Source organism: Neomonachus schauinslandi, chromosome 10, assembly GCF_002201575.2.
Source record: "Neomonachus schauinslandi chromosome 10, ASM220157v2, whole genome shotgun sequence".
In the NCBI taxonomy this organism is placed as follows: domain Eukaryota; kingdom Metazoa; phylum Chordata; class Mammalia; order Carnivora; family Phocidae; genus Neomonachus; species Neomonachus schauinslandi.
This window is the reverse complement of record NC_058412.1, coordinates 15366386-15391623: the sequence shown is the minus strand read 5'-3', so window position 1 is coordinate 15391623 and position 25238 is coordinate 15366386. Positions and strand designations below refer to the sequence as shown.

The following is a 25238-nucleotide window of genomic DNA, read 5'->3' as shown; positions in this document are numbered from 1 at the left end:
CAGGTATTCAGAGCAGGGACAAAAATAGGGCTGAGTGCTGTTGGGGGGCATCATGTTTTAGTGCTCTGATCGGGGGAGTGTGGCTGAGATGGGGAGGCAGGAGGCTGCATAGCTCTGGACAAACCTGCTGGGTGGGTGGAGAACCCAGGGGCCCACAGCAGATTGTTCAGGCCTGCCTGTATATAACCAAGACCCAGGAATGTTTAAATCATATAAAGAGAAACTCGGGAGACTGCTGAGAGGCCAAGACACTTCAGGAGACCTTCCTGGTTCCCAGTTCAGGCCAACTGAGGCTGTCCTTGCCCACCGGCCCAGAGAAGATGGGTGAGGAAGACGCCATCTTGGGTCTCCAGGTCCAGGTACAAAGGTCATTTGGCACCATCTCTACCGCCTACCAGATTGCAGGCAGGGCTGGCAGTTCTTCCCCTTTTCTCTCACGGCCATCTGTGCTACACCCACAGGCCTTCCATAGCCTTTTTGCACAGAGGTGCCTGATGGGTGTTGGGCACGCTAGGGTTCAGGGCCTCTTAGGGAATCACGAAGGAGCAGTGGTGCTCCTCAGATCTGCAGGCCAGAGGAGGTCCGACCTGGGAAGAAAGACCTTTGTTTTTCCATTTAGCTCAGAGGATGAAGAGAGTGGGCAATCATCTATAGAAAGACACAGAAAACGTTTTGGGTTTTTTGTTGTTGTTGTTTTTTCTTTTACAGCCAGTCCTGAGCATGTCCTGCCGTTCAAAGTAAGGCGCCAAGTTTTCAGCACTTTCTGGAGTGCTGGCAGAAGGCGAGGGCATGTGGGAACCTGTCCTTGGGGAAGTGGGGACGCAGGGACCCCTTCCGAAGCCGGAGGAGAGGAGTGGGGGGAGGGCTCCATCGGTTTAAGGCCCCATCACCTCGAGGCCCCGCACAGCCTGGAAAGTGTTCCCGCCGCCAGGATCTGGGGAGTCTAACGCACCTGGAGGACGCTCGGTGCCCACGCCCAGAGGGCGCTGCAGACTGGCGCCCACAGTCAAGAGCGATGCCCGCCCCTCCCGCCCCTCTCCCGGACAGCGCCCCACTCTACTGGGCCGGGGCGGAAGGGGGTGCGCCCGGGACCCCGCCACCCAGGAGCAGCAAAGCTGAAACGCCGGGCACAACGGCCTGTGGGGACCACTGCTCCGGAGGAAGGCGCGGTTCTGCCCAGCGGGGCGAGAGGGGGCGGGGCTGGGGGCGGGGCCAGGATACCGGGGGTGAGGCGTTCCAAGGGGGCCGGGCTGGGTGGCTCAGGAGGCGGGGTCCTAGGGGGTGGGGACTGGGGCTGGCCGGGAGACCTGGCGAGCTGGGGGTGGGGGGCTAGTTTTTGCAACGGCTAAGGGCCTGTGGGTTTATTATAAGGCGGAGCTCGGCGGGAGAGGTGCGGCCGGGAGCCGAGCGGAGCCGAGCGGAGAGGAATCCAGCGGTGGAGAGCGGACTGTAGCCGGCGGGTCTCGCAGCCCTCGCCGTAGACAGCTGCGCGCGGGGCATCGCCCGAGGGTGCGGAGCGCAACGACCCGGCGGAGCCGGCCAGGAGCCCCGCGCAGTCCGTGCCGCGCGGCGCCGCCCCGATCCCAGCAGCCTGCCGCGCTCCCGCCGCCGGTCCGGGCAGCATGAGGCGCGCGGCGCTCTGGCTCTGGCTCTGCGCGCTGGCGCTGCGCCTGCAGCCGGCTCTCCCGGTGAGTGCGGCCCGGGGCCGGGCAGGGAGCGGCGGGAAGCCGGTGCTTGCAGACCCGCCGATGCCGCCGGCGGCACGTGGAGGGGGAGGGGAAGCGGGGACTTGCCTTCCCGCGCTAGCCCGGCGGGCCGGGGACTGTGACCGCGAAACCAGGGCTCCCGCCTCAATTGCTTCCGCCGTCGGTGGGCGCCGCGCGGGTTCCGCCGCTAAGGGCCGGGGGTTCGGGCGCCCAGCGGAGAGGAGCCCGCGCCGGGGCCCCGCGCTCAGTTATGTGAACCGGCTCCACGTGCGTCGGAGCCCGCCAGCCTGCGGCGGCGCCCGGGGTCGCCGGCTGCCCTCCCGCCAGCCCAGGCACCGCAGCGGCCGGGGTCCCCGCCGGAGACCCGGGAAGATGCAGTGATCGCGGCCACAACGCCCCGCCCGCTGACCCTAATTTAAAGCAGACTCGTCGAGCCCGGGCGCCCGGCCCCTTCGGCGGAGGCAAGTTTGGGCGCAGCGGGGCCGGCGCGTTGGCAGAGGAGCTCGGGCCAGGGCTGCGCGGGGGTCGCGGTGGCGGCGGAGGTGGGGCCCTCGGCTTCGCGTCGGCTGCCCTAAGGGAGCCGGGCCGAGCTGGCAGCGGGAGGTTCCGGGAAGTTGGCCCCCGAACACCGGAGCCCCGTAGGAACCCAAGTTTGGGGCTGCTGAAGTTGTGCTGCCCGCGGAGGGGCGCGTGCGGTGCGGGGCACGGCCGGCGCGGGCTGTGGCTTCCACGCGAGTGGACCCCGGAATGGCTCTTCCCCTCCCCCGGCCTGGCTTTGTGCTGGAGCCGCGCGGAGGGAAGGCGGGTCCCTTGGCCCGCCCAGTGAAGCCGGGGGGAAAGAGGGACAAATGTGGAGCCCGTGGCTGGGGGAGGAGGCCTTTGGGTAGGACTCCAGCGTCCACCTTTGGCGAGGGGTGGGTCCCCCTTTAAAGAGGGACCTGGCCGACAAAGAGCATCCCGAGGGCCCCCAGAAAGTGATCTCCCGCCCCCGCCGCCGTCCGCTAGCCCGCCTTCCCCAATGGGGGCGCTTTGTTCTCGGCCCCTGTAACCCTTTCCTGGGAACCGCCCCGCAGCGCCGGCCCTGCCGTGGGCCGGGACCTGGGCGGCCGCCAGGTGTCAGCGCTGGCCGCAGCGTGTCCACGTCCACCCCCAGCCCCCACGCCCGCTGCCGGAGCCCCGGGGCCCTCCCCGCGGGCTGGGTCGGCTATCCCCGGGGATGGAGAGGGGAGGTGCGGACGGAGCGGGGGGGGGGCTCTTCCCCTTCCGGAAGTGGCGGTTTCTCGCCACCACATCTGGACCGCTCGACTTCCCTAGCTCCTGGTTAGGGAGGCACGTGGGCAGAGAAGGATCGGGGCCGGGGGACGGGGGGAGGTGCCGGGTCTATCCCTGATAATGTGGCATCTGCACAAGTCTCAGCAATGCCGACCGTCTGGAATCAGGTCTGTGTACAGTAATAGAAGCTACCGGCTATTGAGAGCTGTGGGGTATTTTATAGGGTCTGGCTCAGGTGAGGTATTTTCCAGGCTCATCTGTGAAGTGCCCTCCCTGCTTTCCAGGCGACTGTTGTGTCTGGAAGTATTTTGAAGTCCAGAACAGGGTCCCTGATGCCTCTTGAATTGCTGATGAGTTGGAGGTGGGGGGCGGAGGGTGCAAATCTGGGGGAGCCATGGGGACTGATAGGATTTCTGAGCTCCATCTCCAGTGCATTCCTGGCTTTCAGGTCCAAGAAGTTGGCATCTGGCTTCTCTCTCTCTCTCTCTTTTTTTTTTAAAGATTTTATTTGACAGAGAGAGACACAGTGAGAAAGAGAACACAAGCAGGGGGAGTGGGAGAGGGAGAAGCAGGCTTCCCGCGGAGCAGGGAGCCTTATGGGGGCTTGATCCCAGGACCCTGGGACCATGACATTAAGGGAAGGCAGACGCTTAATGACTGAGCCACCCAGGTGCCCCTCTGGCTTCTCTCTTTAGGGTTGCAGCTTCTGTGGGACTCAGATTGTGCCTTGAATCGTAGTTAATACTCCGGAGAAGAGAGTGGAGGTGTGTGCCTTACTGCCGTGGCCTATGTGGCCTTACCTGACTGCTGCGCTCTCTCCAGGCCCAAGATTGGGCCTCAGCAGAGACTGCTGAGGTGGGGTTCTCCACCTAGTTGCAGCAGAATCAGGAGGAGTGTGGGTGGTGGTTCTTTTGCCAGCCTTGGTGGAGGCTGGCATTCTTGTGAGGTGGCATCCCAGCGTGCCTGTTGCCATGGCCGAGGCAGATGGGATGCGAGGTTCTCTGTGGCCCGTGTTTCCCAGGGTTTCCTGTGTACTGGGTAAGGGCAGATGCTGCACTAGGAGGCATTATATCTTGTCTAGGAACTTCGACACATTACAGAGGGAGACAGGACTGGGAGGCAGTTGAGTCTCAAGGGGGAAGGGAGGAAGGAGGGAGTCTCATTAGAATATGGTGGTGGGAGGGCTTCCTGGAGGGGGTGGCTGAGTGGAGCCTGAAAGCACTAAGCTTTGGAGTCAGACCTTGGCTTGGAGCTCAGGTTTTCCTTTTTCTTTTATAAAGTGTAGTTTCTTTTATAAAGTATAAAGGTAAGTTTCTCTTTCCTGGCCCTGCCTTTTCCCTCTTACAGTGGGTGTCCATGTTGGGTTAAAAGTGGGGACATAAAGTGGCATAAAGTACCCTCCCCTACCCCCTTCCTAAAAGAAATAAGGCAGTGGGGTTTGCCTGAAATAGGAGGTGTCTACAGGTTGCAGAAATCTGGTCCTCTCTCAGGGTTCACTTTCGTCCCAGTGGGAAGCAGGTCAGAACCCCCCTGGGGACCAGTGAGGTAGGGCGTGATCCTGGGCACCTGACTTTGAATGGGCAAGGGAAGGCTGCTAGGGCAGAAGGTTGCTTGAAACCACTCCCAGGAGACAAGAACAGGTTTGTCTAAAAAGGTTTCTGTGTGTGTTTCCCGTGGTCTTTTGTTTCTTCCATGCCAGAAAAATTGCTTGTTCTGGAATACTTATTTGCTGTTTTCCTCTCTTTCCCTTTTCTCTTTCTTGAAAGGCATAAAATCCCTTTTTGCCCTAATTATGGGGGCTAGTAGAGACATTTCCCAAAGGCCTGGCGGAGTGGGTGGGGGCTGGGGGAGGCGCTAACTGCCTCCTCCTGGGCTCGGAGCCTTCTCGAGGTGATGTCACTCCTGGCTTCAGCTCCACCAGGAGGGTGGAGCTGGTTTAAGTCTCTACCTGTGGCTCATGGTGGGTTCCAATAAAACCTTATTAACCGAGGCTGGTGGGGAGAGGGATGAGAAAGAAGAGGGGCCTGGAAAGAATTAGTGAAAAGCTTGAATTCTGTAGTGTTTTATAGAGGACTGTTCCCTACTGCAGAATTTTGGATTCTGAAATCCCTTGGGAATGAGGTATCCTTGGTATCCCGGTTTTCTTAGTGAGCTAAGAATCCGTATTAACCTCAAATTATTCTCACTTTGGGCAGGACTCTGCAGTATTTCTTTTCCCTCCTTTATTAACAGAAGAATATGAAGCATAATCTAATCTGGGGATGCCGGGATCCTCACTGTTGTCGCTGTGTTACGTTAGGCATTTAATCTCCTGGGTTTGTGGAACTCCGAAGACCACTTTGCCCCTTGTGCATGGTGCCCCCGGGTTGGTACGTTTGAATTCTGGCTTGCTCTTTTTTTCCCTCCAGCTCTGATAGCTGTGGGCCGAAGTGTAGCAAGCAGCTTTTCTGCTCAGTTCTAACTTGCACTTTCCTCCAGCAGTACTAAGACACTAATCAGATTTGTGCGAACGATTGCTAAGACATGAGTTTTCAGTGCTGAGTGAGAGTTTCGCTTGTGAGGAATGTTCATGATCTGTGACAAGTGTGGTTTGTGCGTTCGTGGACCCAGCTGGGACCTCTGCAGTATCCCCGATAGTACCTAGAATAACAGGCTGTCAAGGGAAGTGCGTACAGGCTCCCTCGGGGAACAGGTGTAAAGGACCTCTGGGAGGAGGCACCTGATGACCCCCATGTTCTGAGTTCCTCCATCTGGCTTGAGTTGTAAGTGATTCGCTAGTCACAGGTAGCCTGGACCTGGTGAGGCTAAGTCGCTGTAAATCTTAACTGGAAGGGCCCTTGTTCTCAGCGTGGGTCCTGTCTCCATCTCTTCACCATGTTTTATTTGGATCGAAGGGCATCTTTCTTGGTGCACGCATGCTGTTGGGCAGGCCAGAAACAGCTTTGGATTAAGTAGAGCCCCAGGACCAAGTCTCAACCCTGCCACTGATTTACCGTGTAATCTTGGGTGAGTCACTTCACTGCCAAGTCTTAATGTCCTCTGAAAAGCGGATACCATACCTGTTCTCCCTGTCCTCTTTCTGTCATTTGCATATTCCTTTCATAATGAGCGCTTGAAAGTGTTCGGAAGTGAAAGTGCCAGAGGAAAAGGGAGCTAACGATAGAATTACAGGTCCCTTTGATTGAGTGCCTGCTGTCGAGCGCTCGGGGCTTTCCTTACATTCTTATTTCATCTTTACCCCAAACCTTTACGAGATATGTCATTGCCCTCCTTTTGTGGATGAGACCTATAGCAGTGAGCCCCGCTAAGGGGCCGATGTGGAAGAACCAGGATTTGTACCTATGCGGGGCATATGTGTATGACATGAATGAATTGATGGACTCTCAAGTCTCCGCAGTGAAGCCTGGTGTAGGAGGCTGCCTGAAACTTGAGAGGCCCTGTGGGTCTTTGCTGTTCCATCCCAGAGAACCGTGGGTGTGCATGTTTTGGATGGAGGGGGCAGTGGGCTGGGCTGAGCTGGCCTGAGCGTTGGCCAACATCCTCGGCTTGGGTTGGGTTCACCTGCTGGCTCAGGGACAGAGCCTAGGTCAGGAAACAGTGGGACCCATGAGAGCAGGGTAGGACATGCTCCCAGGTCTGATGTCCTTGGCTTGGTGCAAAGTGGCCTGATGGGGTGACTGTCCCCAGGGCAGCAGTCTCCCTTGACTTTCATCTTAGGCATGGGGGAGACATGTTCGGAATTGGTAGAACCGTTTTAAAGCTTGGGAGGCAGGCACCGTGGTACCAGCCAGGTGACCAGATACCCAGGACTCCTGGCTCCCGTGCTGGGTTCCCCTGCTGGCCCCCTCCCGCTCTCACTCTTGGCGTAGGAGCAAACCTGTGAGAACTGGGCATTCAATGATTTCTAGTCCTGGAACCCTGCTAGTTTTACAGAACAAACGATTTCCTGATTTCTTCCTTCTTTTCAACAACCCATTTTGGAGGCTTGGGTTGAAAGGCCCCCCACCCCAACCCCACCCCGAGGGCCTGCCTAAGTGTGTCTAGAGAGAAGGAATGGGATTAAGGGAGTCTGTGGAAAGAAGGCTTTTGGCGCCAGGATCCTGCTCCTGGAACAGACTCAGCACGGTGTCATTTCCCTCTCAGCTGCTCCAGCAGACGTGGGGCTTTAGATGGGAGTGTGCCTTCTGGAACCTCCCTCTGAGCCGGCTGGGAGTGCCCTGATGGCGCCGAGGGAGGGCAGGCACGTATCCCGCAACACAAGGAGGAGGCCCGTTTGAGGCCCCAAAGGCAAGACCCTGCGCCCAGGTCACCTCAGCAACTGTGTGACTTCCAATCCAGGAGATACGGGAGCGTCCCATACAGCCTCTGGGAGGGCCAGCTCTGTCCGCGTGATGGCACTGCTTCGGCCTGTCCTCATGAAGCTTACACTGGGTGGGGAGGAGGCTCTAGAAGGTCCTCTGTATTTCTGGGCCTGAGACAGGGGAACCTAGTCAGCTCAGTGCTCTGGGGCCCAGAGGAGTGAGCCGGTGATGGGGGTGGCCTGAGGGAAGGTGTGCTAAGCTTCCTCTGGAAAGTGTCCTGCTTCCTGTCCTGCTGTGCAGGTTTGGGGAGCCAGGGGGTCTGGAGGGGCGCAAGTGCGTGGAGGCAGGCTTATGGGGGCAGGGAGTGCAGTGGGCAACCTTGGGGCTTGGGACCACGGGCCAGAAAAGTGGAAGGCTGGTGGCTGGACCTGCTCCTCGACTCCGTTGTCTGCCCAGTGATGTTTCCTGTGACTCATGAGTTTGGAGGCTTCCAGATGCACCCCTTTCTGCCTCTGGAGCTCCTTGGGGGTCTCTGTCCTCCTGGCGTTTGTTTGTGGCTCCGAGGGCTGCCTGCTCATATGTAGAGGCTACTTCTCCTCTGGCCTTGTGACTCACCTGGGGGGTGCAGCCCCGCCAGAGGCTGTGTGTGCACGTGCGCGCGTGTGTGCGTGTGTGTGCACACGCTCAGGTGGGGGGTGGTGGACCCGCAGCGTGGGTTGTAGCTACACCTGAGCCTTGCTTGGGGGTCCTGACTCTGTTTCCCTATTGGGCCTTCCTGCTGGTCTGTTCCGGGGGGCACCCGGTTCCCACCTGTCTGCAGCTTCCTCTTCAGAAGCCAGCAAGCGCTCTTCCTCTCTCTCCCTTTCCGGTGGACTTTTCCCTCTTCAGCTGCAGCTCTGATGCTCCTCCGTCGCTGGTGTTAAAAGTCTTCGGGAGTTCTTCCTACAGAGCAGGGCGGCTGGGACACCTGTCCTTCCTGAGTCCCGGCTTAGCCCCTGACTGGCCTGTGCAGGTCTTTGGCTCTCTGCGCCTCAGTTCTCCCATCTGCTCAAGGTGTCTCCGTCCCCTTCTTCAACTCTGATGGCCACGTGGTTGCAGAGTGACCTTGTCCCGGGGAGGGTGAAGGTGGCAGTGGGGGACTTGGCAGGGGCTTAGGCCTCTGCTGTTATTCTTCTGGGGCCTTGAAGGGACACTCACTGCCTGAGGAGTCACCTGTGGGGGGCAGAGGGCAGGGCGGGCTGCTTGGAAGAGGTGGACTTAGAGCTCAGTGTGGGAACCAGAAGTGGACAGAGGACCCTGGGCAAGGTCACGCTTGGTTCTCTGCACACACCCAGGCATCCTGGCCACGTGCCCCGGGTCTGCTCAGCAGCAGGAACGGAAGCCACGTTGGGCAGGTTGGGGCAGTGGGGCAGGCGGGCGTGTTCATTGCTCCGCTTGTCAGCTGAGTCACGGTGCCAGGCCCACAGTCGTGGTGACTGGCACAACCAGTCTTGACCGTGACCCCACTAGTGCCAGGCCTGGGGTGGGGAGCAGCCCGGCGGGGCTGACTAAGGCTCTGCTGCCTGGTCTCCAGCCCCGGCCCCTCCTCTTTGCTGCTGAGTGGCTTTGTGTCAGGGCCTGTCTTGGCCTCAGTGAGCCCATCTGTGAAATGGGGGGAGGGGGCAAAGAAACCAAGGTGACCGTCCTGCCTTGGGGTGTTCGTGATGTTCTACTGTGTCACAGGACTGGTGAGCGTCTGGGCAGGGCCTCCCTCCGCTTCGGCTGCCTCACTCCTTGAGGGGCCTGAGCCCTCCCTGGCTTGACCAGATCTAAAGCCCAGAGCCTGGGCACCTGCCGTGTACGTAGCCCGGTGCAGGTGGGGAGCAGTCCACGCCTGGTCCGGGGACACATGCAAGGGGGGGTGGCTGTGACTGGGACCAGACAGGAGGGTTGGTCTGTGCAGACAGGCCAGAGGGGCTGGGACAGTAAAGGTCATTCACTGAGACAGGGTTCATCCCAGAATCCCTCAGCAGTTTCTAATCAGGAGCTCAGACCTCAGCTTGCAGGTCATTTTCTGGCCATGGGAAGTATCTGGGGAGGTGGTGCCCTGATGGGGGCAGTGGGAGTGGCCAGTCCTGCTCTGGGAGCGTCCACGGGCACCGCGGATCGCCAGCGGTGTTAAGAGACCTGTCCCACCACAACGATGTTGAATTCACTGTCTTTCCCACTTAGGGCTGCCTGGCACTTTCTGTGGCCACGCCGGCCCTCGTTGGGGGTCCCCTGGCCCTGGGTGGGTGGAATGTGGGGAGGCGAGGAGGGACCTTCCGCAGGGCCAAGGTGCGCTCATCCGCGCCAGACCCAGCACGGCGCGGACTTGAGGACTGCTGTTTCCAGGCCGCCTGCACCACGGTGGCCGCTGATGCCCGGGGCCTCGCTTGCCTGCTTGGGGCCTGGACTGTGTCGGCATCACTGGCTCTTCTCCCCGTGGCTTGTCAGCATCCCTGCTGCCCGGGAGACTGTCTGGGGCCTTGGAGTCCCATCTCTGGGGAGTGTCCCCAACGGATATGTGATCAGGTTTGGGCTCGCAGGGCCCCAGGCTGCGGGTGTTTTGGGAGCGTCCGAGACTGTGGCAGAGGCTGACGTCACTCCGCCTTCTCCTAGAGAGAGCTGCTGGGGCGCAGCGCTGCCGTGTGTGGGGACCGCACCTCCTCCAGGTGCCGTGCGGGGACCGTCGGCGCAGCAGGACCTCCCAGCTGGCAGGGGGCCAGGCTAGGAGAATGGGCACACCTCGGCAAAGGGAGCTCCTCAGACTCTGCCCCTGCGTCCTCTACCCGCCCCCCACAGGCCCTCTGGGGGTCTGGAGGAGGAGCATAGTTGCCACGTTTTCCTGCGGTCATCCTGGTTGTTGTAAGGTCCTGGGAAGGCCCTGAGCTGAGGTCTGGGTCCTGGTCTTGGCAGTTGTGTGAGGAACAGAGAGCCTGTGACCTCACTAACCCCCCCGCTGCAACTCGCTGCAGAACAGGGCCATTCTTCGAGACCCCTACCCAGGGGCTGGGCATCCAGGGGACACCCTGGTCCACCTTTCCTCCCAGTGGGACGGCAACAGCCTGAGCCTGATTGCTTGGGTCTGCCTGTTTTGGGGTAGGTCCTGGGGGCCTGAAGCTGTGGGGCCGGGCAGGCCAGGCGGGATCTATAGGTGAGTGTCCCTGGGGACTGGGGCAGGTGGAGGCTGGGAAGAGCACCAGACATGGAGTTACCCAGGGCGTACCTCAGGCATGTTTCTTCACCTGCCCCTAAGCCTCAGTTTCCTCTTCTGTAAGTTGGGCGTTTTCGTCTGCCTCAGAGGGCTTTGGACAAGATCCCAGGAAGTAATGTATGTGGCATGAGTGAGAGCCTCTTCCTTGCCTGGGCTCAGAGGAGCACGTCTGGGGGAGTTTGGGGGCTGACTCTGTGTAGGGGGTCCCCTGGGGAGAGCCCCTGGTGGCTGTGGCTGGGGGAAGGAGTACAGTCTGACCTGGCCTGGGCATGTCGTCACTTCATGTGAGTGGCCGGCTGGTCTTACTCCAGTGTGCTGATATCAAAGGGTCTGAAAACAGGGCTTTTGCCCCTTCTCAGAAATTGGAACCTTCACTGGCAGGCCAGACTCCGCTCGCCTCTGCCTGAGCCTCTGCCAGGGGCCAGCTCCTGACCGCGAGGAGGTGTGGGCTGGGCCGATGGGCAGTGGGAGGAGGCCGGACACCAGGGCCCCTGGGCAGGGGCTCAGGCCAGCTGAGCAGACTGGGGCGGGGGTGACAGTGGCTTGTCCCCAGAACTGCAGACTGAAGGTCGCCCAGGAGAAGGAGCTGGGCTGGGCTGCAGGATGTTGGGGCGGAGGGAAGGCCCCACTTCTGTGGTCCTTCCTTCTGCACTTTCCCCTTTGCCACCTCCCACGGAAATGAGGGCTCTTCCTGAGGGTAAGAGAGCCACGTGGCCCTCACCGAAGGGTGGCTGACGGCATGCCTGCTGGATTGCCGGGTCGCAAACCCTCTCCCTGGCACTTTATTGACTGTGTGCCCTGGGACTAACAACTTGTCCCCTTTGCCTCAGTTTCTTTATCTGGAGGATGGATATGGTCCTAGAATCTAAGGTTATTGTGAAGATTAATTAATTCAGCTAAAGTGCTTAGATTAGTGCCTGGCACACTGTGCACAATAAATATTCGCTGTGATAACTATTTTTTTTTCCCGAAGGCCTAATTTGGGTATTTCTGTTTTTCGAGTAAGCCCCAGCCCACGTTAAAGCCTGAGGTTCTTCCCGCACCCCTGACTGTCCCTGAGCCCTGGGCATGGAGTTAGGGCTACTCTCCCTCTCCTGGGTGCCTCCGAGCTCCTAAGACTGGGGCTGCATCCACAGTCTCCCTTCAGCTGCCTTAGGCCCCAAACTCCCAGTTCCACTCTGCCATGGTACCCCCAGGGGACTCCTTCAAGGACACTCTGCCCTTCCTGTGTCTTTGTCTGGGCTTCTAGCAGCCTCAGTGCCTAGTCAGTCTGAATCGTACTTTATCCCAGAGGTAGGTTCCCAGGCTAGCCCATTCTTCTGCATGTGGGAGGAGAAGCCATGTACATCTGTAGCTCCAAAGTGGGAACAGAGGGAAGTTAGTCTTTCTTGGGTAGGGGGTTGGCTGGCAACCATATTCTGACACAGGTTAAAAAATTTGGTCTTGGCATCGCCCAGCCTCTCTTTTGTAATCCTTTCCCATCCTCCATAGCTCCTACCCACCCACAGTGCCCCACGTCCAGAGTGAGCCCCTCCCCCGTAAAGAGCTGCTTTATACTCTAGTACTAGAGAGTGACTAGCACTGGCTAGCCTTCCCAGAGGCATTTTAATGGGGATACTCTGCAACTGCAGGGACATCGATTGGGTAAATTTGGGTGATGAAGGGCTCCCTTCCCTGCATACACAGCTGGAACCCTGACTGGTTTGCAGGTGTGTCCAAAGCTATAAGTTTCTGCCTCTCTGAAACCTGAGGATACTTTATTTAGACAGAGCAGGGGGAGGGTATCTCTAGAAGCCCATGTGCCAGAGGTGTCAGGCCCCCAGGCCTGGTGGAATCTGGAGATAAGCCAGCTAGAGAGCAGTGCAAGGGGCCCCTGGGAGGGCTGGTTGGGGAACCCTGCACTGAGCTTCTGGTCTTAGCGGTCTTGGGTTAGCCAGGGCTGGGGAGGCACAAGGCTCTGGAGGCCTCAGCTGCTCCCTCTGTCCTCTTGGGTTGCCAGTTGCTATCCCAGAGTCGCCTTGATTTGGAACATCTCCAGCATCCTGCCTAGGCCATAACCCTTCTTGGGAAGCTGAGAGCAATGACCCCCAGTCCCTGTGATCAAGAGCCCTTCCCCCCACTAGCCACAGTGGGTCCTCCCTGCACCGAGCACCGTGTTTGTGGTGCACCCCTTGGGGGTGGGGGTCTGCTGTGGCCGCTGCACCTGGCTGCCCCTCAAGGCCCGGCCTTGACTTCCCAGCGTAGACTGGGAACTAGGAGCCCCCTTGCCGTCGCTCATTGGACAGATGGGGAACTGGAAATGGTGTCTTGTCCAAGGTCATCCAGTAAGTTGGGAACAGAGCCCAGGCTACAACCAGGTTTTCCTGGTGTTGGGTTTGGTGACTTTCCCCTGGCCAGCCCTCGTCTGGCTCCCAGGGCAGCCCCGGCCACAAAGGCTGGCTGGGCCAGGCTGCGCAGCCTTGCTCAATGCCCAGCCCAGGGCGCTTGCAGGCGGGGGCACGGGGGGTGGAAGCCGAGGAACTGGTCTTCCAGCTCTGCGGCCCCACACCCAGCCCTCAGCTGGGCCCGTTCTGAGACGAGTCTCAGCACGTGGGCTGTGAGGCGGGTGCCAGCTCTGGGGAGGGGTGGGTATGGGGGTGCTGTGGCAGCCCTGACCTGGCTTGGGCATCGGGCCTGGCCCTGGCTGCCAGGATCCTCTCTCCCTCAAGGCAGCCTTGTCCCCTCCGGGTACTTGACATAGGCAGAATGGGCCAGGGCGAAGGGCTCTGCGACCTTGACCTCAGGTTTCCCATCTGGAAAGGCCAACACTTAGTGCGGTGGGAGATGCTACTGAGGAGGGGCTTTCGAACCCTCCTCGGGTGTGGATGCCGCCCTGCACCCCAGCCCTGCCCTGGAGTCCCCCACACGGTGAGGCCCGTGTCCTAGTGGCTGGGTGGGGACAGCTCAGGTGGGTTGTGTGTGTGAAGGTGGGGGAGGGTGGTACCCTGAAAGGTGCTCCTCTCGGTGGAAATGCTGATGGGGGCTGGGGGCCCTGGGGCCCTCATGGCTGCTCAGGGTGAAGGCAGGATAAGTCCCCTGTCACCCAGCTGCCGTGCCCCGGGCCCCTGCCGCCCTGGGCCAGGCCCATCACGCCCTCTGCAAGTCCCAGCTTGACTGGGTTCTGGTAGAGAGACACCGAGCTGATAAATCACTGTGCTTGTCAGGCCGGAAATGCTGAGGCAGCTCTGAGGCACTGGTGGGGCCCCCACCTCCTGGGAGTGTCTTCAGTGGGAGAGGTTTCAGGGTCTTGAGGCCAAAGCTGGGAGATCCATCGTAAGCACGTCTCCCTGGCAGCTCCCAAGTGAGGAAAGAAGCCTCCGGAGAGAAAGGGATTTATCTGCCACCACTCGGATAGCCTGGGGCAGGAGGGAGCCCCGAGACTTCCTAGGCCCTGGCCCGTAGTCCTGCCCCCCCCCTCTACCCCGCGTGGCTGTCTGCGGCCACCGTGTCACCCCTGTGCCGCTCCGGTCCCCCTGACAAGGAGTTGGGGCTGCTGCTCCCACATGCTAGCCTAGCCTGTCAGAGCACTAAGGGAGTTTCGGGTACTCTAGCCAAGCCCCTTCTGTTGTCAGAGAGGCAGAGAGCTGCGCAGGTCCCCCAGCAAGGGAGCAGAACTAGATGTGCCCCGGGGCAGCCACCCTGCTCAGGCTCTTTCCCCCACCAGCCCTGGCTCTGGTCCTTTCCCTGAGACCCTGGATCCAGGATGCTTTGGGTTTGACCTGCCTGGCCCCTCGGGTCCGTGCTTAGGCCATGTTAGCCAGGGCTAAATGATGCCCTAGACGAGGAAAGCAGTCACAAACCCCACTGCCTTAGGCGGCCAGGGTGTTCAGTGAGCCACAGGAGTGGGGCTGCGTGTTCTGCAACATTCTCTTCCCTGACCCGCCCCCCCCCAGCCGTCACCCACTCCATCCCCCCACCTCGGGCAGGCAGGTGCCCCTGGAAGACTGCAGTGAGGCTCTGCAGCCCCTGCTCCCCTACCTCCTGGGCTGAGAGACCCCACTCCTCCTGCCAGGTCAGTGCCTCAGGCCTGAGATACCTCGGAGGTCCTGCAGCCCCGGGCAGGCAGGGCAGGCTGGATGGAGGCTCAGCTTTGTCCCCTGCTGCTTGTTGCTAGCATTCGGAGGGCCCATGCCTCTGGAAGGTCAGGGTTTCCTCGGCACCCCGGTGAGACTCTTTTGCAGAACAGGCAGGTGCTGTGGTGTATTGTTTGCAGAGAGTGGATGCATCAGAAATGCAGAGAATGTTCCAGAGCCATCTTGGATCCCTTTGCCACTAGGGCTTGTTTATGGGGCTCTGTTGCTATTTGGTACCTCTTCCTTGAACACGACCTGAGTGAGGGTCTTGGGACCTTTGTAGGGGTTTGCCTGCCCCAGTGCCCAGGTCCTGGGCAACTCCGGGCTAGACGTTTTCCTGTCCAGATGAGTGTTCTCCAAGTATAGTCTGCATCCCACCTACAGGAGTGGGGGCTTTGTTCAACATCAGAGCCCTGGGCCTTTGCCCCAGACCCACTCAATCAGCCTCAGGGATGGAGCTCAGAAGACTTCATATCTGATTGTCTCCTGGAGATTTACAGGGACCCTGAGAAAGAGAGCCCCTGGCCTGGACAAAGGCAATGGTTTGAATGTCCCCTTTGGTCAGTTTGGCATCTTGATGCATAGGTAGGGGGTAAAGGCTGGGTTCTGTAGCTCTGAGCCCTCAGGCCCCAAGAGTTATGAACTCTAGGGGTGTGTGTGTGTGTTGGGGCAGGGAATCAACCTAGTTCCCTTAGTTCCATAGATCTGACCAAGAAACTGAGGGAGTAAAAGTTTCTAAAGAAAATAGGAATCTCTTAACCCTCCTGAGAATGTCTGCTGCCTCGTGGGATCTCAGTGGGTGGGAATGATAGGTGTTTGTCCTGGCATGTCTGTGGGGCCCACCTGCCTTTTGACCCCACAGCTGGGCTCCTGGAGCAAGTTGAGGGCCCCTCCGGTCAATAGCCCTAGAGCCAGCACCAAGGCTGGCTGCTTAGGAAAAGCTGTGGCCAGCCCCTTTATCTTTGGCTTTCCTCGAGACTAGGAGGGCTGTGGATTCAGTAACTTGTCTCCTACCACAGCAGCCCAGGCTTTGTCGTCCCACTGGGACAAATAACGATCACGAGATACCTAAACTTTCTTCCCTGCTGGATGCGTAAGCCTGCCACACTCCTGAGGTTGCCACTGTTGCCGAGATTAGTGACTTGGGGCTGAGCATTGTCTTATTCTCTCCAGGTCTGCCTGGGGGGTTTCAAGGCCCAGCCCCAGTGTCCCCTGGAGAGTCACCCTCTGTGCCCCAGCCACCCTTTTGGAAGTCTGAAGTGGGATTCCTGGCTGTGTGCCCTGGGAGCTTGCCAGGACCAGACCAGACCACGTCTTTTCTCTCCAAAGCCCCTAGATGGTGATCCCCTGAGTTTTGACGTCAAGGACCCTGTTATCAGTCTGTGACCTCCTTACACGATATTGTACTTTTAGCAGTGTGTTGGTTGAGAGAATAACACAGTCCTGTGAACTCAGTAATGCTTTCTAAAGGATCCGTGCTTTATCCATCACTTAAGTCAGGCAGCAGGTGACGCGTGGTTAGTGACTCAGGGTGTAGGTTAGAAACCACAGGTCTTTGGACCTGTTGGCTGCAGCTGATGGGGTGGCAGGAGTCCAGGAAGCAGGTGGACAGGCAGCCTCTTCCATTAGTCCGGAGTTGGAAGCCCCTGGGTCCGCCATCCTCAATCAAACCTCTCTGAAATGTCCCCTCGCTATCCTGACTTGTGACCCTACCATGGAGCTCTTGTCCCCGAGGTGCCTTGGAGGGATGCTGCCACACGGCCTCAGGCCTCTCGGCCAGCCAGCTCGAGGCGGCTGCTCGGATGGATGTTGCCGAGGAGAGTGGCCCTGTCTATGGCCAGTGCAGGGTGGGAGCTTGCCAGGCTTGGCTCGAGGCTCTGCCTCCTTGAGGCTCCTCCGCCGGCCCTCTGCCCACAGGCTCCCGATCTGTTCTTGGGATTGGCCGGCAGCAGCCAGATGCAGACTCCCAGCCCTCGGCAGCTGTGAGGTGGGGGCTGGCACCTTGGTCCCCTCGGCTGCTGGGGTAGGGGTCAGGAATTCTTACTCTGTGACACTCTCATCCCAGGGCTCCGGGGCCGGCGGCTGCGTCAACGAGATTGGCATCTTCGCGCATGTGCTGCAGAAGCACAGACAGGCACCTTAAACCAGATGGGTCAGCCGGGGGGTCTTTCGGGGCTGGGGGTGGGGAGCTGGGTAGGTGAGGGGAGCATGTGCACCCACACCCCGTGGCCTTGGGCAAGTCCTTCAACTTGTCTGTTTCAGTTCCTTATCTGCCAGATGCTAATCTCAGGCCTGCCTGCCTCAAATAGAAGGGTAAAGGTGGAAAGGGATAGAAAGTGTTTCCAGCGCTCGAGAATGCCTCAGTTCCTCATAGCCTCTTCCTTGCTCTGCTGGAGCCCTGGCCCCAGGTCCCCTCGCTCAGTCCTTCCCATGCAGCTCGGGTGTGGCCAGCAGCCCAGGGCGGCCGAGATGGAGATGGGCTAAGCTCCTCTCGTACGCCCTGTCCCCCAGCCTCCATGTGTCTGCCCCATGACCCCCGCCCTCCACTGGAGCCAAACCTGGCTTTGGCCCTTTAGGCCGGTGGGCTTCTAAAGGCTCTGCAGCAGACTGGCCCTTACTTTGAGCAAACCGAATGTGCAAATGTTTAGATCTTACTACAAGGGTTTTGGGGTGTTAGATGAAAAGCTGAGCTTCCTGGGACTCTGCAGAGGTTAAAGAGCCCCATTCAAGGTGTGAAATGGCCTGCCTTTACCTTCCCAGGCTGCTTGAAGTGGGTTCCACGCTGGGCCAACCTGTCCCCGAGCAGCCCTGAGCTGTGGCCACGTGGTGGTCTCTGAGGGACCCAGGGCAGAGGCACAGCTGTGGAGAGCCCCGCAGGAGGCCATGGGGGCAGCTGACCACAGGCTCTTAGCACAGCTGCCTAAGTGAAACCGGAAGTCTCACCCCACAATGCCAGAGTCATCTGGTACTGGTGATCCAAGTTCAGACTCAGCAGTTTCTGCTGATTTCCTCCCCAGGGAGTTGAGGCCCTCACTAAGGTTCAGGCCAGAGGGGATCTGGAGGTCACTGCAGCCCTTCCCCAGCTGGAGACCCAGCCCTGAGAGGGGAGGGGCTGCCCCGAGGCCGGGGAGCTGGTTTCAGCAGAGAAAGCGTTTGCTTAAGAGCTTGTTGTGTAAACAAGATCGCAGAGGGATAAGCTGAGCAGAGGTGAGGGAACAAATTGTTTTTAGGGACTGGGCAGATTCACAGTCTTATCTGGTGATGAAAGAGGCCCCCTTCTTGGGAAACTGCTAACCTGTTGGGGCTTCTCGGGGTAGGTGAGAGGCTGGGCCTCCTCGGTGTCTGCCTCCACTCACCTGTGAAACAGGGCCTGGGCCCCAGACTCTGGCTGCTTCTGGAAGATTGGGCTCTCAGGACGGTGCCTCGGAGGCTGCTCTGGCTGGAGCCCTGACCTGCTCCGTGTTGAGCGTCCTCTCCAAGGGACCAAGGAACGGAGGCAGTGCATTGGGGGAGGTGCTCTGCTCATCTCCTAGGGCCTCCTTGGGAACGGTGAGGGCGGGCAGAAGCATTGGGTGAGGGGAAGTGGAGTCTCAGGGAGTGTGGGTGGGTGTCCCCTGAATGCTTGTGTCTCCCCGCCCCGCCCCCTGCCAAGCTGCCCTGTGGGCCTGGGATGGCAGCGTGTTGGGGTGGGGGTCCCCACTCTGTGCCTGCCTGGTGAGTAGTATTCTTTGCTCCTGAAGGGTACAGAGACTTAGGGGAGGTGAGGGGCAGCTTCGAAGCTCTGTGGAGACAGGACAGGTGTTGGAAGCACCACCTGGGGACAGTGTAGGCAGGATGTGGCCTGAGGTGCAGGTGGAGGGCAGGGACTAAGCCAGTTCACGTACATGGGCCACGAGAGCCCAGACGAGCCCTTCTGGGGCCAGAACCTTTTTCTTGGGGGTAGGGAGAGAGGTAGAGTTTGGGTTTTGTACTTTCAGAGGAAGCTCAGTGGTATTTCTAGCCTGGTGGTTTCTGTATGTGTCAGAAGCTTCCCTCTGACCTGAACCCCTGGATGCGGAGCCTCCACCTGGTCCAGCTCTGCCCCAGGCAGCCTCAGGAGCCCAGAGGTCTTGTCTGTCCCCTCCCTGCTCTGCTCCACTCAAGAGTGAAACTCCGTGGCCTGTGGCCAGGACCCAGCGAGGCCTCTTGGGCTGAGGAGGCCTCACGCTCTGGAGCCCAGCCTTGGGCCTCCTGTGACCTGGCTCCGTCCTGCCTCTCCTTGAAACCCCAGCACCTCCATCCCACCTCTTCCCAGCAGGCACCAGAAGCCTCTTACCCATGCTGAGCAGCTCTCACTCCCCGAGTTACCGCAGTGGCTGCTGCGGGAGTGCCCAGGGAGTTTTCGCAACGGGCCTGGCACGTAGATATTACTACTGTCCCCATTTTACAGATGGAGAGACTGAGGCCCTAAGAGGTTAAGTGATGTCCCCAGGGCCACTCAGCTAGTAAGTGGCCAAGGTCAGGGGGTTTCTAACCCCGTGTGCTCTGAACCTCTTTCTTTGTTCACGTTTTGTTCGGGCCCCTGACATCGGGGCCCTCTAGAGATGGGCGTGTCACGAACTCACTTGCTGCTGAACAGGACACTCATCGCTACCCTTTCTGCCACTTGGCTCTTGGGTCTTCCCTTCTCCAACTGACGTTCTGGAACTAGCGTTGGGGAGCCCTCCACACCCCCGCATCGCCCTACTGCAGGCTTCTGTGCAGGCTGCTCGGCTGTGTGTGCTGTCACTTGCCTCCTCCCGGGCCCGCTCACTAGTTCGGCAGGTGCAGCTCCTGCCTCTGGCCCCAGCAGCCTCTCCGAGCTGCGCCACGCAGGCAGGGTTCTGGGACAGCCGTTTGCACACAGGTCCCCACCAGGCCCCTAGCCCGTTTGTCGGTGCCTCCCGAGTGCAGGGCCTCTTCGAGATCAGTCTCATTTGTCCCCGGCCTAATGGGCACTCTGTCCTTCCTTCCCCAAGGGGGCCTGGACCCAGTCCTTCCTGTGGATGAGAAAACAGGCCAGGTATGGGAAGGAACATGGTGGTCAGGCCTGGGCTGTCCTGTGTGGGCATGTCGCGCGCCTATCCCTGACCTCTCCCTCTGTGAGGCCCTCGATGTCCGTACCCTGGTGCCCAGCATGCCTGGAGAGCACCTCTCTGGAGTCAGGTCACTGGGGGATTGTTCCTGGGGCTCTAGAAAACCCCAGTCTTGGATCCTGAAGCTCCCTGGCCAATGGCCCCAGGACCTGATTTTCAGTGTAGGGTGAGCTGACAGGGTCCCATTGGAGCCACAGTCTCTCTGTTCCCAGTAATGGCATCTTCTGCTGCTCTTCTAAGAGGTCTGGGGCTCTCTTACCAGACTGAGTTTCTTGGGGCAAGAGCCCTGCCCTCTCTGGTGTGTTTTTGCACCCCCACCACCTGGTGTAGGGCTGTGTTGTCATAGCATTCGGGGGCGTGTGGGGGACCAGAGGGCTGCCCCGAGCTGAGGGTCCCAGAGCCACACACAAAGTTTTATTCCCTGTGCTGTGTATGTGTGGTGGGGGAGCTCACTCAGCTGTCTAGGACAGGGACCCCAGAGTAGCAGGGCCTTGACCAAGCCTCCACTCATACCCTTTTCTGATCCTTTTCCAGCAAATTGTGGCCACCAATGTGCCCCCTGAAGATCAGGATGGCTCTGGGGATGACTCTGACAACTTCTCTGGCTCCGGTGCAGGTGAGCTGACATGAAGGCCTCCCCCAAGATGGCGGTCAGGCAGCCCCCATGGCTGGGTCTGGAGGGTGATGCTAGGAAAGAGAATGGGTCCATGCTGCAAGAAGACCTGTATGGGTTGGGGGAGTGAATGTTGGGGTTCCAGGAGGACCCAGGGGCTGTCCGCTGCAGAAAGACTTGGGCTCGTATTCTCCTAACTCCCTGGGCAAACTTTGGAAAGGTGGACTTCTCCGGGCCTCTATTTCTTCATCTGTAAAATGGGAATATATCTTGACGTCATAAGATTGTTGGGAGCTGTAAGATAACACAGAGCCTGGTGGGGTGTAGCTCTTCCATAAGTATTCCCTTATCTTCTCCTGTTTCCCCTTTCCCTGGGGGAGTGAAGTCCTTGAGTGGGAGGTGATCAGGGAAGCCTCCCAGAGGAGGTGCTCTTGAGCAGGATTTTGGAAGAGGGTCGAGACCATCTGTGGGGAAAGTGGCCGAGATAGGGGCCTGGGAGCTGGAAGGTAGGACACAGGCCCCTGTCCTTGGGGGCGCTGGGCCTTTCTGGGGGGAGGGCAGGTGAACAGGGAGGGGACCGGAGAGGTGTGTGTACAAGGGACGAGGCATTCGGGCTCCTGAGAATGCCCCCACCCAGGGAGCGGGCTTCAGCAGCTACTGGGGATGTTCCTTCCCAGACGGCCTTGCTGTGTCATGGCTCCCGAGACCGCACTCTCCCCAGGCACATGCAGCAGCAAAGGGCAGCTTTCCTCGTCGGTCTTCCAAAGCGGAGTTTCGCCTCCTCTAGCTGTCCCCTGGGGAAACAGCTTTGCACAAAAGGGTTTGCGATGCTGGCCTGGGAGCAGAGTGTAGGTCCTCGTCCAGGCCTTCCTCGCCGCATGAGCTTGGCCGGTCTAGATGTCCTAGGCCTTCCCCACTCCAACAAGCTCTGCTTCTGGGCCTCCAGGTGCTCTGCAAGATATCACCTTGTCACAGCAGACCCCATCCACCTGGAAGGACGTGGCGCTTCTGACGGCCGTGCCCACAGCTCCAGAGCCCACTGGCAGAGGCCACACCACCACCTCCACCTCCGACCTGCCCACGGGAGAGGCGCCCAGGGAGGGAGAGGCGGTGCTCGTGGCCGAGGTGGAGCCTGGCTTCACCGACCGGGAGAAGGAGGCCACCCGCCCACCCAGTGAGACCACGCCGCACCCAGCCACTCACCGGCCATCGACAGCGAGAGCCACCACGGCCCAGGGCCGGGCCACCTCCCATCCCCACAGGGACATGCAGCCTGAGCACCAGGAGCCCTCGGCTTCGGCGGGACCCAGCCAGCTGGACCCTCACACTCCCAGTGTGGAGGACAGAGGTCCTTCTGCCACCGAGAGGGCCACGGAGGATGGAGTCTCCACTCAGCTCCCAGTAGGGGAGGGCTCTGGGGAGCAGGTGAGGGCCCCCCGCTGCCATCGTCTGTGTTTCTTTCCACTCGGGGTCGCCGCCGCTGCCTGGGAAAGCACAGTGCGTGGCGCTGAGGGGCATGGCTCGGTCATCGGGCACACCCAACCCCGTGTCCTGTAAGCACGCCGCGTCCCCCACCGTGAACACAGGGTCACGAGGTCCCACCTTCCCCCTGCCTCCAGGGCCGAGCCCAGAGCAGGGCAGACTAAATAGGAGACCAGAGCAAAAGAGTCCTTCAAGGGTGCCTGGGTGGCTCAGTCGGTTGAGTGTCTGTGTTCTGCTCATCTTCTGCTCAGGTCATGATCCCAGGGTCCTGGGATCGAGTCCCTCATCGGGCTCCTTGCTCAGCGGGGAGTCTGCTTCTCCCTCTGCCTGCCGCTCCCCCTGCTTGTGCTCTCCCTCTGTCGAATAAATAAAATCTTGGGGAAAAAAAAAAAAAGTCTTTCAAGATCGCCTGCAAGAGGGCTTCCCAAACTTAAGCAAGCAAGTATAAAAGTTCTGCCCGGTCTAACTTTCTATCTTATAGTGGTGGTAATTTTACACTTTACACTAAAATGAATGTATTTCTTTTCTTTTAAAGGTTTTTATTTATTTGTCAGAGAGAGAGAGAGTTTGCGTATGCACATACAAGTGGGGGAGCAGGGGCAGAGAGAGGGAGAAGCAGACTCCCCGCGGAGCAGGGAGCCCCATGCGGGGCTCCATCCCAGGACCCTGAGATCATGACCTGAGCCGAAGGCAGACGCTTAACGACTGAGCCACCCAGGTGTCCCCCTATCTGTTTTCATATAAATACATGTGTCTTGTATCACTTGATGTGATATCTCTGCCACAGTCCAGGGTCTGGTGTGACAGGATGAGAGGTGCCTGGCTTTGGGGGTCCAGGAGGTCTGCGTTAGGTGTGTCTGAGCTGGTGGCGGTGGTGACCAGGGAGGCCTGAGCTGCTTCTGGGTTTGGAAATAAAACTGGATGCTGCTGCCCACCCCAGCCTGAGACCGTCCCTGCCCCCCCGTAGGACTTCACCTTCGACCTGTCTGGGGAGAACATGGCCGGGCCGGCGGTGGAGCCTGACCAGCGAAATCAGCCCCCAGTGGACCACGAGGCCTCACAGGGCCTCCTGGACAGGAAGGAAGTGCTGGGAGGTGAGTTTCTCTCGAGTGGGCGGGAGGGGGGCTGTATTTGTCCCTGGAGCGGGGCTGACCACGGCCGCCTTGGGGGCCCCGCCTGGTGTGGGGGGAGACTGCTGCTTAACCCCGGCCTCCCTGCCCCCCACAGGGGTCATCGCTGGAGGCCTCGTGGGGCTCATCTTCGCTGTGTGCCTGGTGGGTTTCATGCTGTACCGGATGAAGAAGAAGGACGAGGGCAGCTACTCCTTGGAGGAGCCAAAACAAGCCAACGGCGGAGCCTACCAGAAGCCCAGCAAGCAGGAGGAGTTCTACGCTTGACGGGGACCGCGCCCCTCCTCCCCCTGCCACTCGCTAGGCCCCCGCTTGTCTCTTCCATGAAGAACTGCAGGCCCTGCCGCCATGGCAGCCCCCCAGCGCCCTGCCCGCGGACCCCCGGGGCGCGCTGGGGGCTCTCGACGCTGCTTCTCTGACTTCTGCCTGGACACTTGGGCGCAGGGGCTTTCTCGCGCGTGACCCTTCCACCACAGCCAGCACCTGGCATCTCCTGACTCCGTTTCCCCAACCTGGAGCAGCCCCGCCCCAGGCCCAACTCTGGAGGGGAAGGGGACCCTGCCGCTTTGGCCCTGGATGGGCCCGCTGGCTGGGGGCTGGCACATCTGTCGCACTTGCTGGCGGAGACCCCCGATCTGGGGGCGTTTCCATCCCCGAGGGGCGGGGAGAGGAGTTCAGAGCTCCATCGGATTCACATTGTTGTGCGGGGGGGGGGGGGGGGTGGGGGTGGGTCTCCTTTAGATACAACTTGTTTTTGCACATGTTTCCTCTACTTTCTCTGTTCGTAGCCCAGTAGACTTTGTTACTCCTGAGGTAAGTAAGTTGATTTGGTTACCCCCGTCTTGCTTCCCCTAATCTACAGCGAGGAGACAGCATCAGGGTTCAGACTTGTTTTTTTTCGTTTTTAAACTAGGAGAACCAAATCTGGAAGCCAACATACAGGCCTAGTATGTGTGTTGTCTCTGCGTTTGTCACTCACGTGTGCAACAGGGTATGGAATGTCTGCCGGGTGGCCCGGGGGCTGGGCTGCCCATGGGCAGTCGCCGCTGGAGCAGCGGTGCCCGTGGCCGTGGCCGTGGCCAGGCTGCTGTAAAGCAGAGGAGCTATGGGAGAATGGAATCCTGGCACCTCTGGCCAGGGACCAAGGAGAGAGGACTGTGGGGCGGGAGACGGGCAGTGGGCCCAGAGAGAGTCTCCCGTAGACCGAGCCCTGCCTTGGGTGCCCCAGAAAATGCCTCTGGGGGACATTTTCTTCCAGAAGGTGACGTGAGGGGCTTTGGCACACACCACGCAGGACCAGGTTCACCTTCGATTCGCTCCGGTGGCCCTGGCCTGGGCTGGAATCAGGAATGTTCCAAAGAGTGATAGTCTTTTGCTTTTGGCAAAACTCTACTTAATCCAATGGGTTTTTCCCTGTACAGTAGATTTTCCAAATGTAATAAACTTTAATATAAAGTAGTCACGCAAACTCTTCTGCCCTTTGCTTCTTCTGTCTGTGCTGGTCGTATGGACGTGACCAGCCCTTTCTCTAAACACAGATGAAGTTGGGAAACTTGGCCAAAAACTCTGTGCCTTTATCTTTCCCAAGAGGAGGGATTCTGGGGTCAGAGTCCCTCTGGTTGGTTTGCTTTTCGTTTTTTTTTGTCTTTGCTAAAATTCTTCCGAAGGTCAGCAGGTTCAGCCAAGGTTATAGAAGGCCTGATAGAAATTGCTGTGTTGCCAAGCTTGAAGCACTGTCTCCTCATTGGCTGGAGAGGCTGTGGCGGCTGCAGCCCAGCCTCGGTGGACCCCCCTGGCCCCCCAGCGGCCCGGAGCCAAGGCCTGCCTCTCAGACACCTTGGACGGACCTCCCCTCACACCTTTGCTAGGACCCGAGGCCCCCGGCCCAGCCCTCCTGGGAGCCCCTGTGCTTGCCTATTTAATTTGACCTTTCCAGCCGCTGTGTTGGCTGTTCCAGGAGGGGGGCCGTCGTGACGCAGAGCGATGCACCGCCAAGCGAAGGGAAGCTGTGCTCTGTGTTCAATACTGGGACTTTCTGCCCGGAGTGTGTGACTGGATGTGACTGCGGGGGGAGGGTGTGGGGAGAAGGGTGGGGAAGGGGTCCGTGACTGCTCATCTCTGCTCATCCCTGGGATGGCGCCGAGCCTGTGGCTGGGCCCATTTGTGTAATTGTAATAAACGGCACTTGTCATTTTGGGCTGTGGTGGTGCTTGAGTCTCTTCTTGGCCTGGCCGTGCCCTCCCCTGTCCTCTTCTTGGAGGGAGCCTGGCTCC

The 25238-nt window shown here is 59.5% G+C and overlaps 1 protein-coding gene across 1 annotated transcript; it reads left to right on the top strand.

The window, feature by feature from the left end:
* The first annotated feature begins 1315 nt into the window (after positions 1 to 1315).
* Positions 1316 to 25162, top strand: SDC1 (syndecan 1). The gene is made up of 5 exons (XM_021697783.2): positions 1316 to 1688; positions 20275 to 20356; positions 21300 to 21778; positions 22803 to 22929; positions 23063 to 25162. Exons 1-5 carry the CDS (start codon positions 1623 to 1625, stop codon positions 23230 to 23232), a joined length of 924 nt encoding a protein of 307 aa, XP_021553458.1. The 5' UTR covers positions 1316 to 1622; the 3' UTR covers positions 23233 to 25162.
* Positions 25163 to 25238: the final 76 nt, after the last annotated feature.

Bases quoted from the DNA above. Each gene is read 5' to 3' on its own strand.
- SDC1 (XM_021697783.2), top strand. From the start codon at position 1,623: ATGAGGCGCGCGGCGCTCTGGCTCTGGCTCTGCGCGCTGGCGCTGCGC. The intron at 1,689-20,274 runs GTGAGTGCGGCC...ATCCTTTTCCAG, and splicing joins GCCTGCAGCCGGCTCTCCCG to CAAATTGTGGCCACCAATGT. The intron at 21,779-22,802 runs GTGAGGGCCCCC...GCCCCCCCGTAG, and splicing joins GGGAGGGCTCTGGGGAGCAG to GACTTCACCTTCGACCTGTC.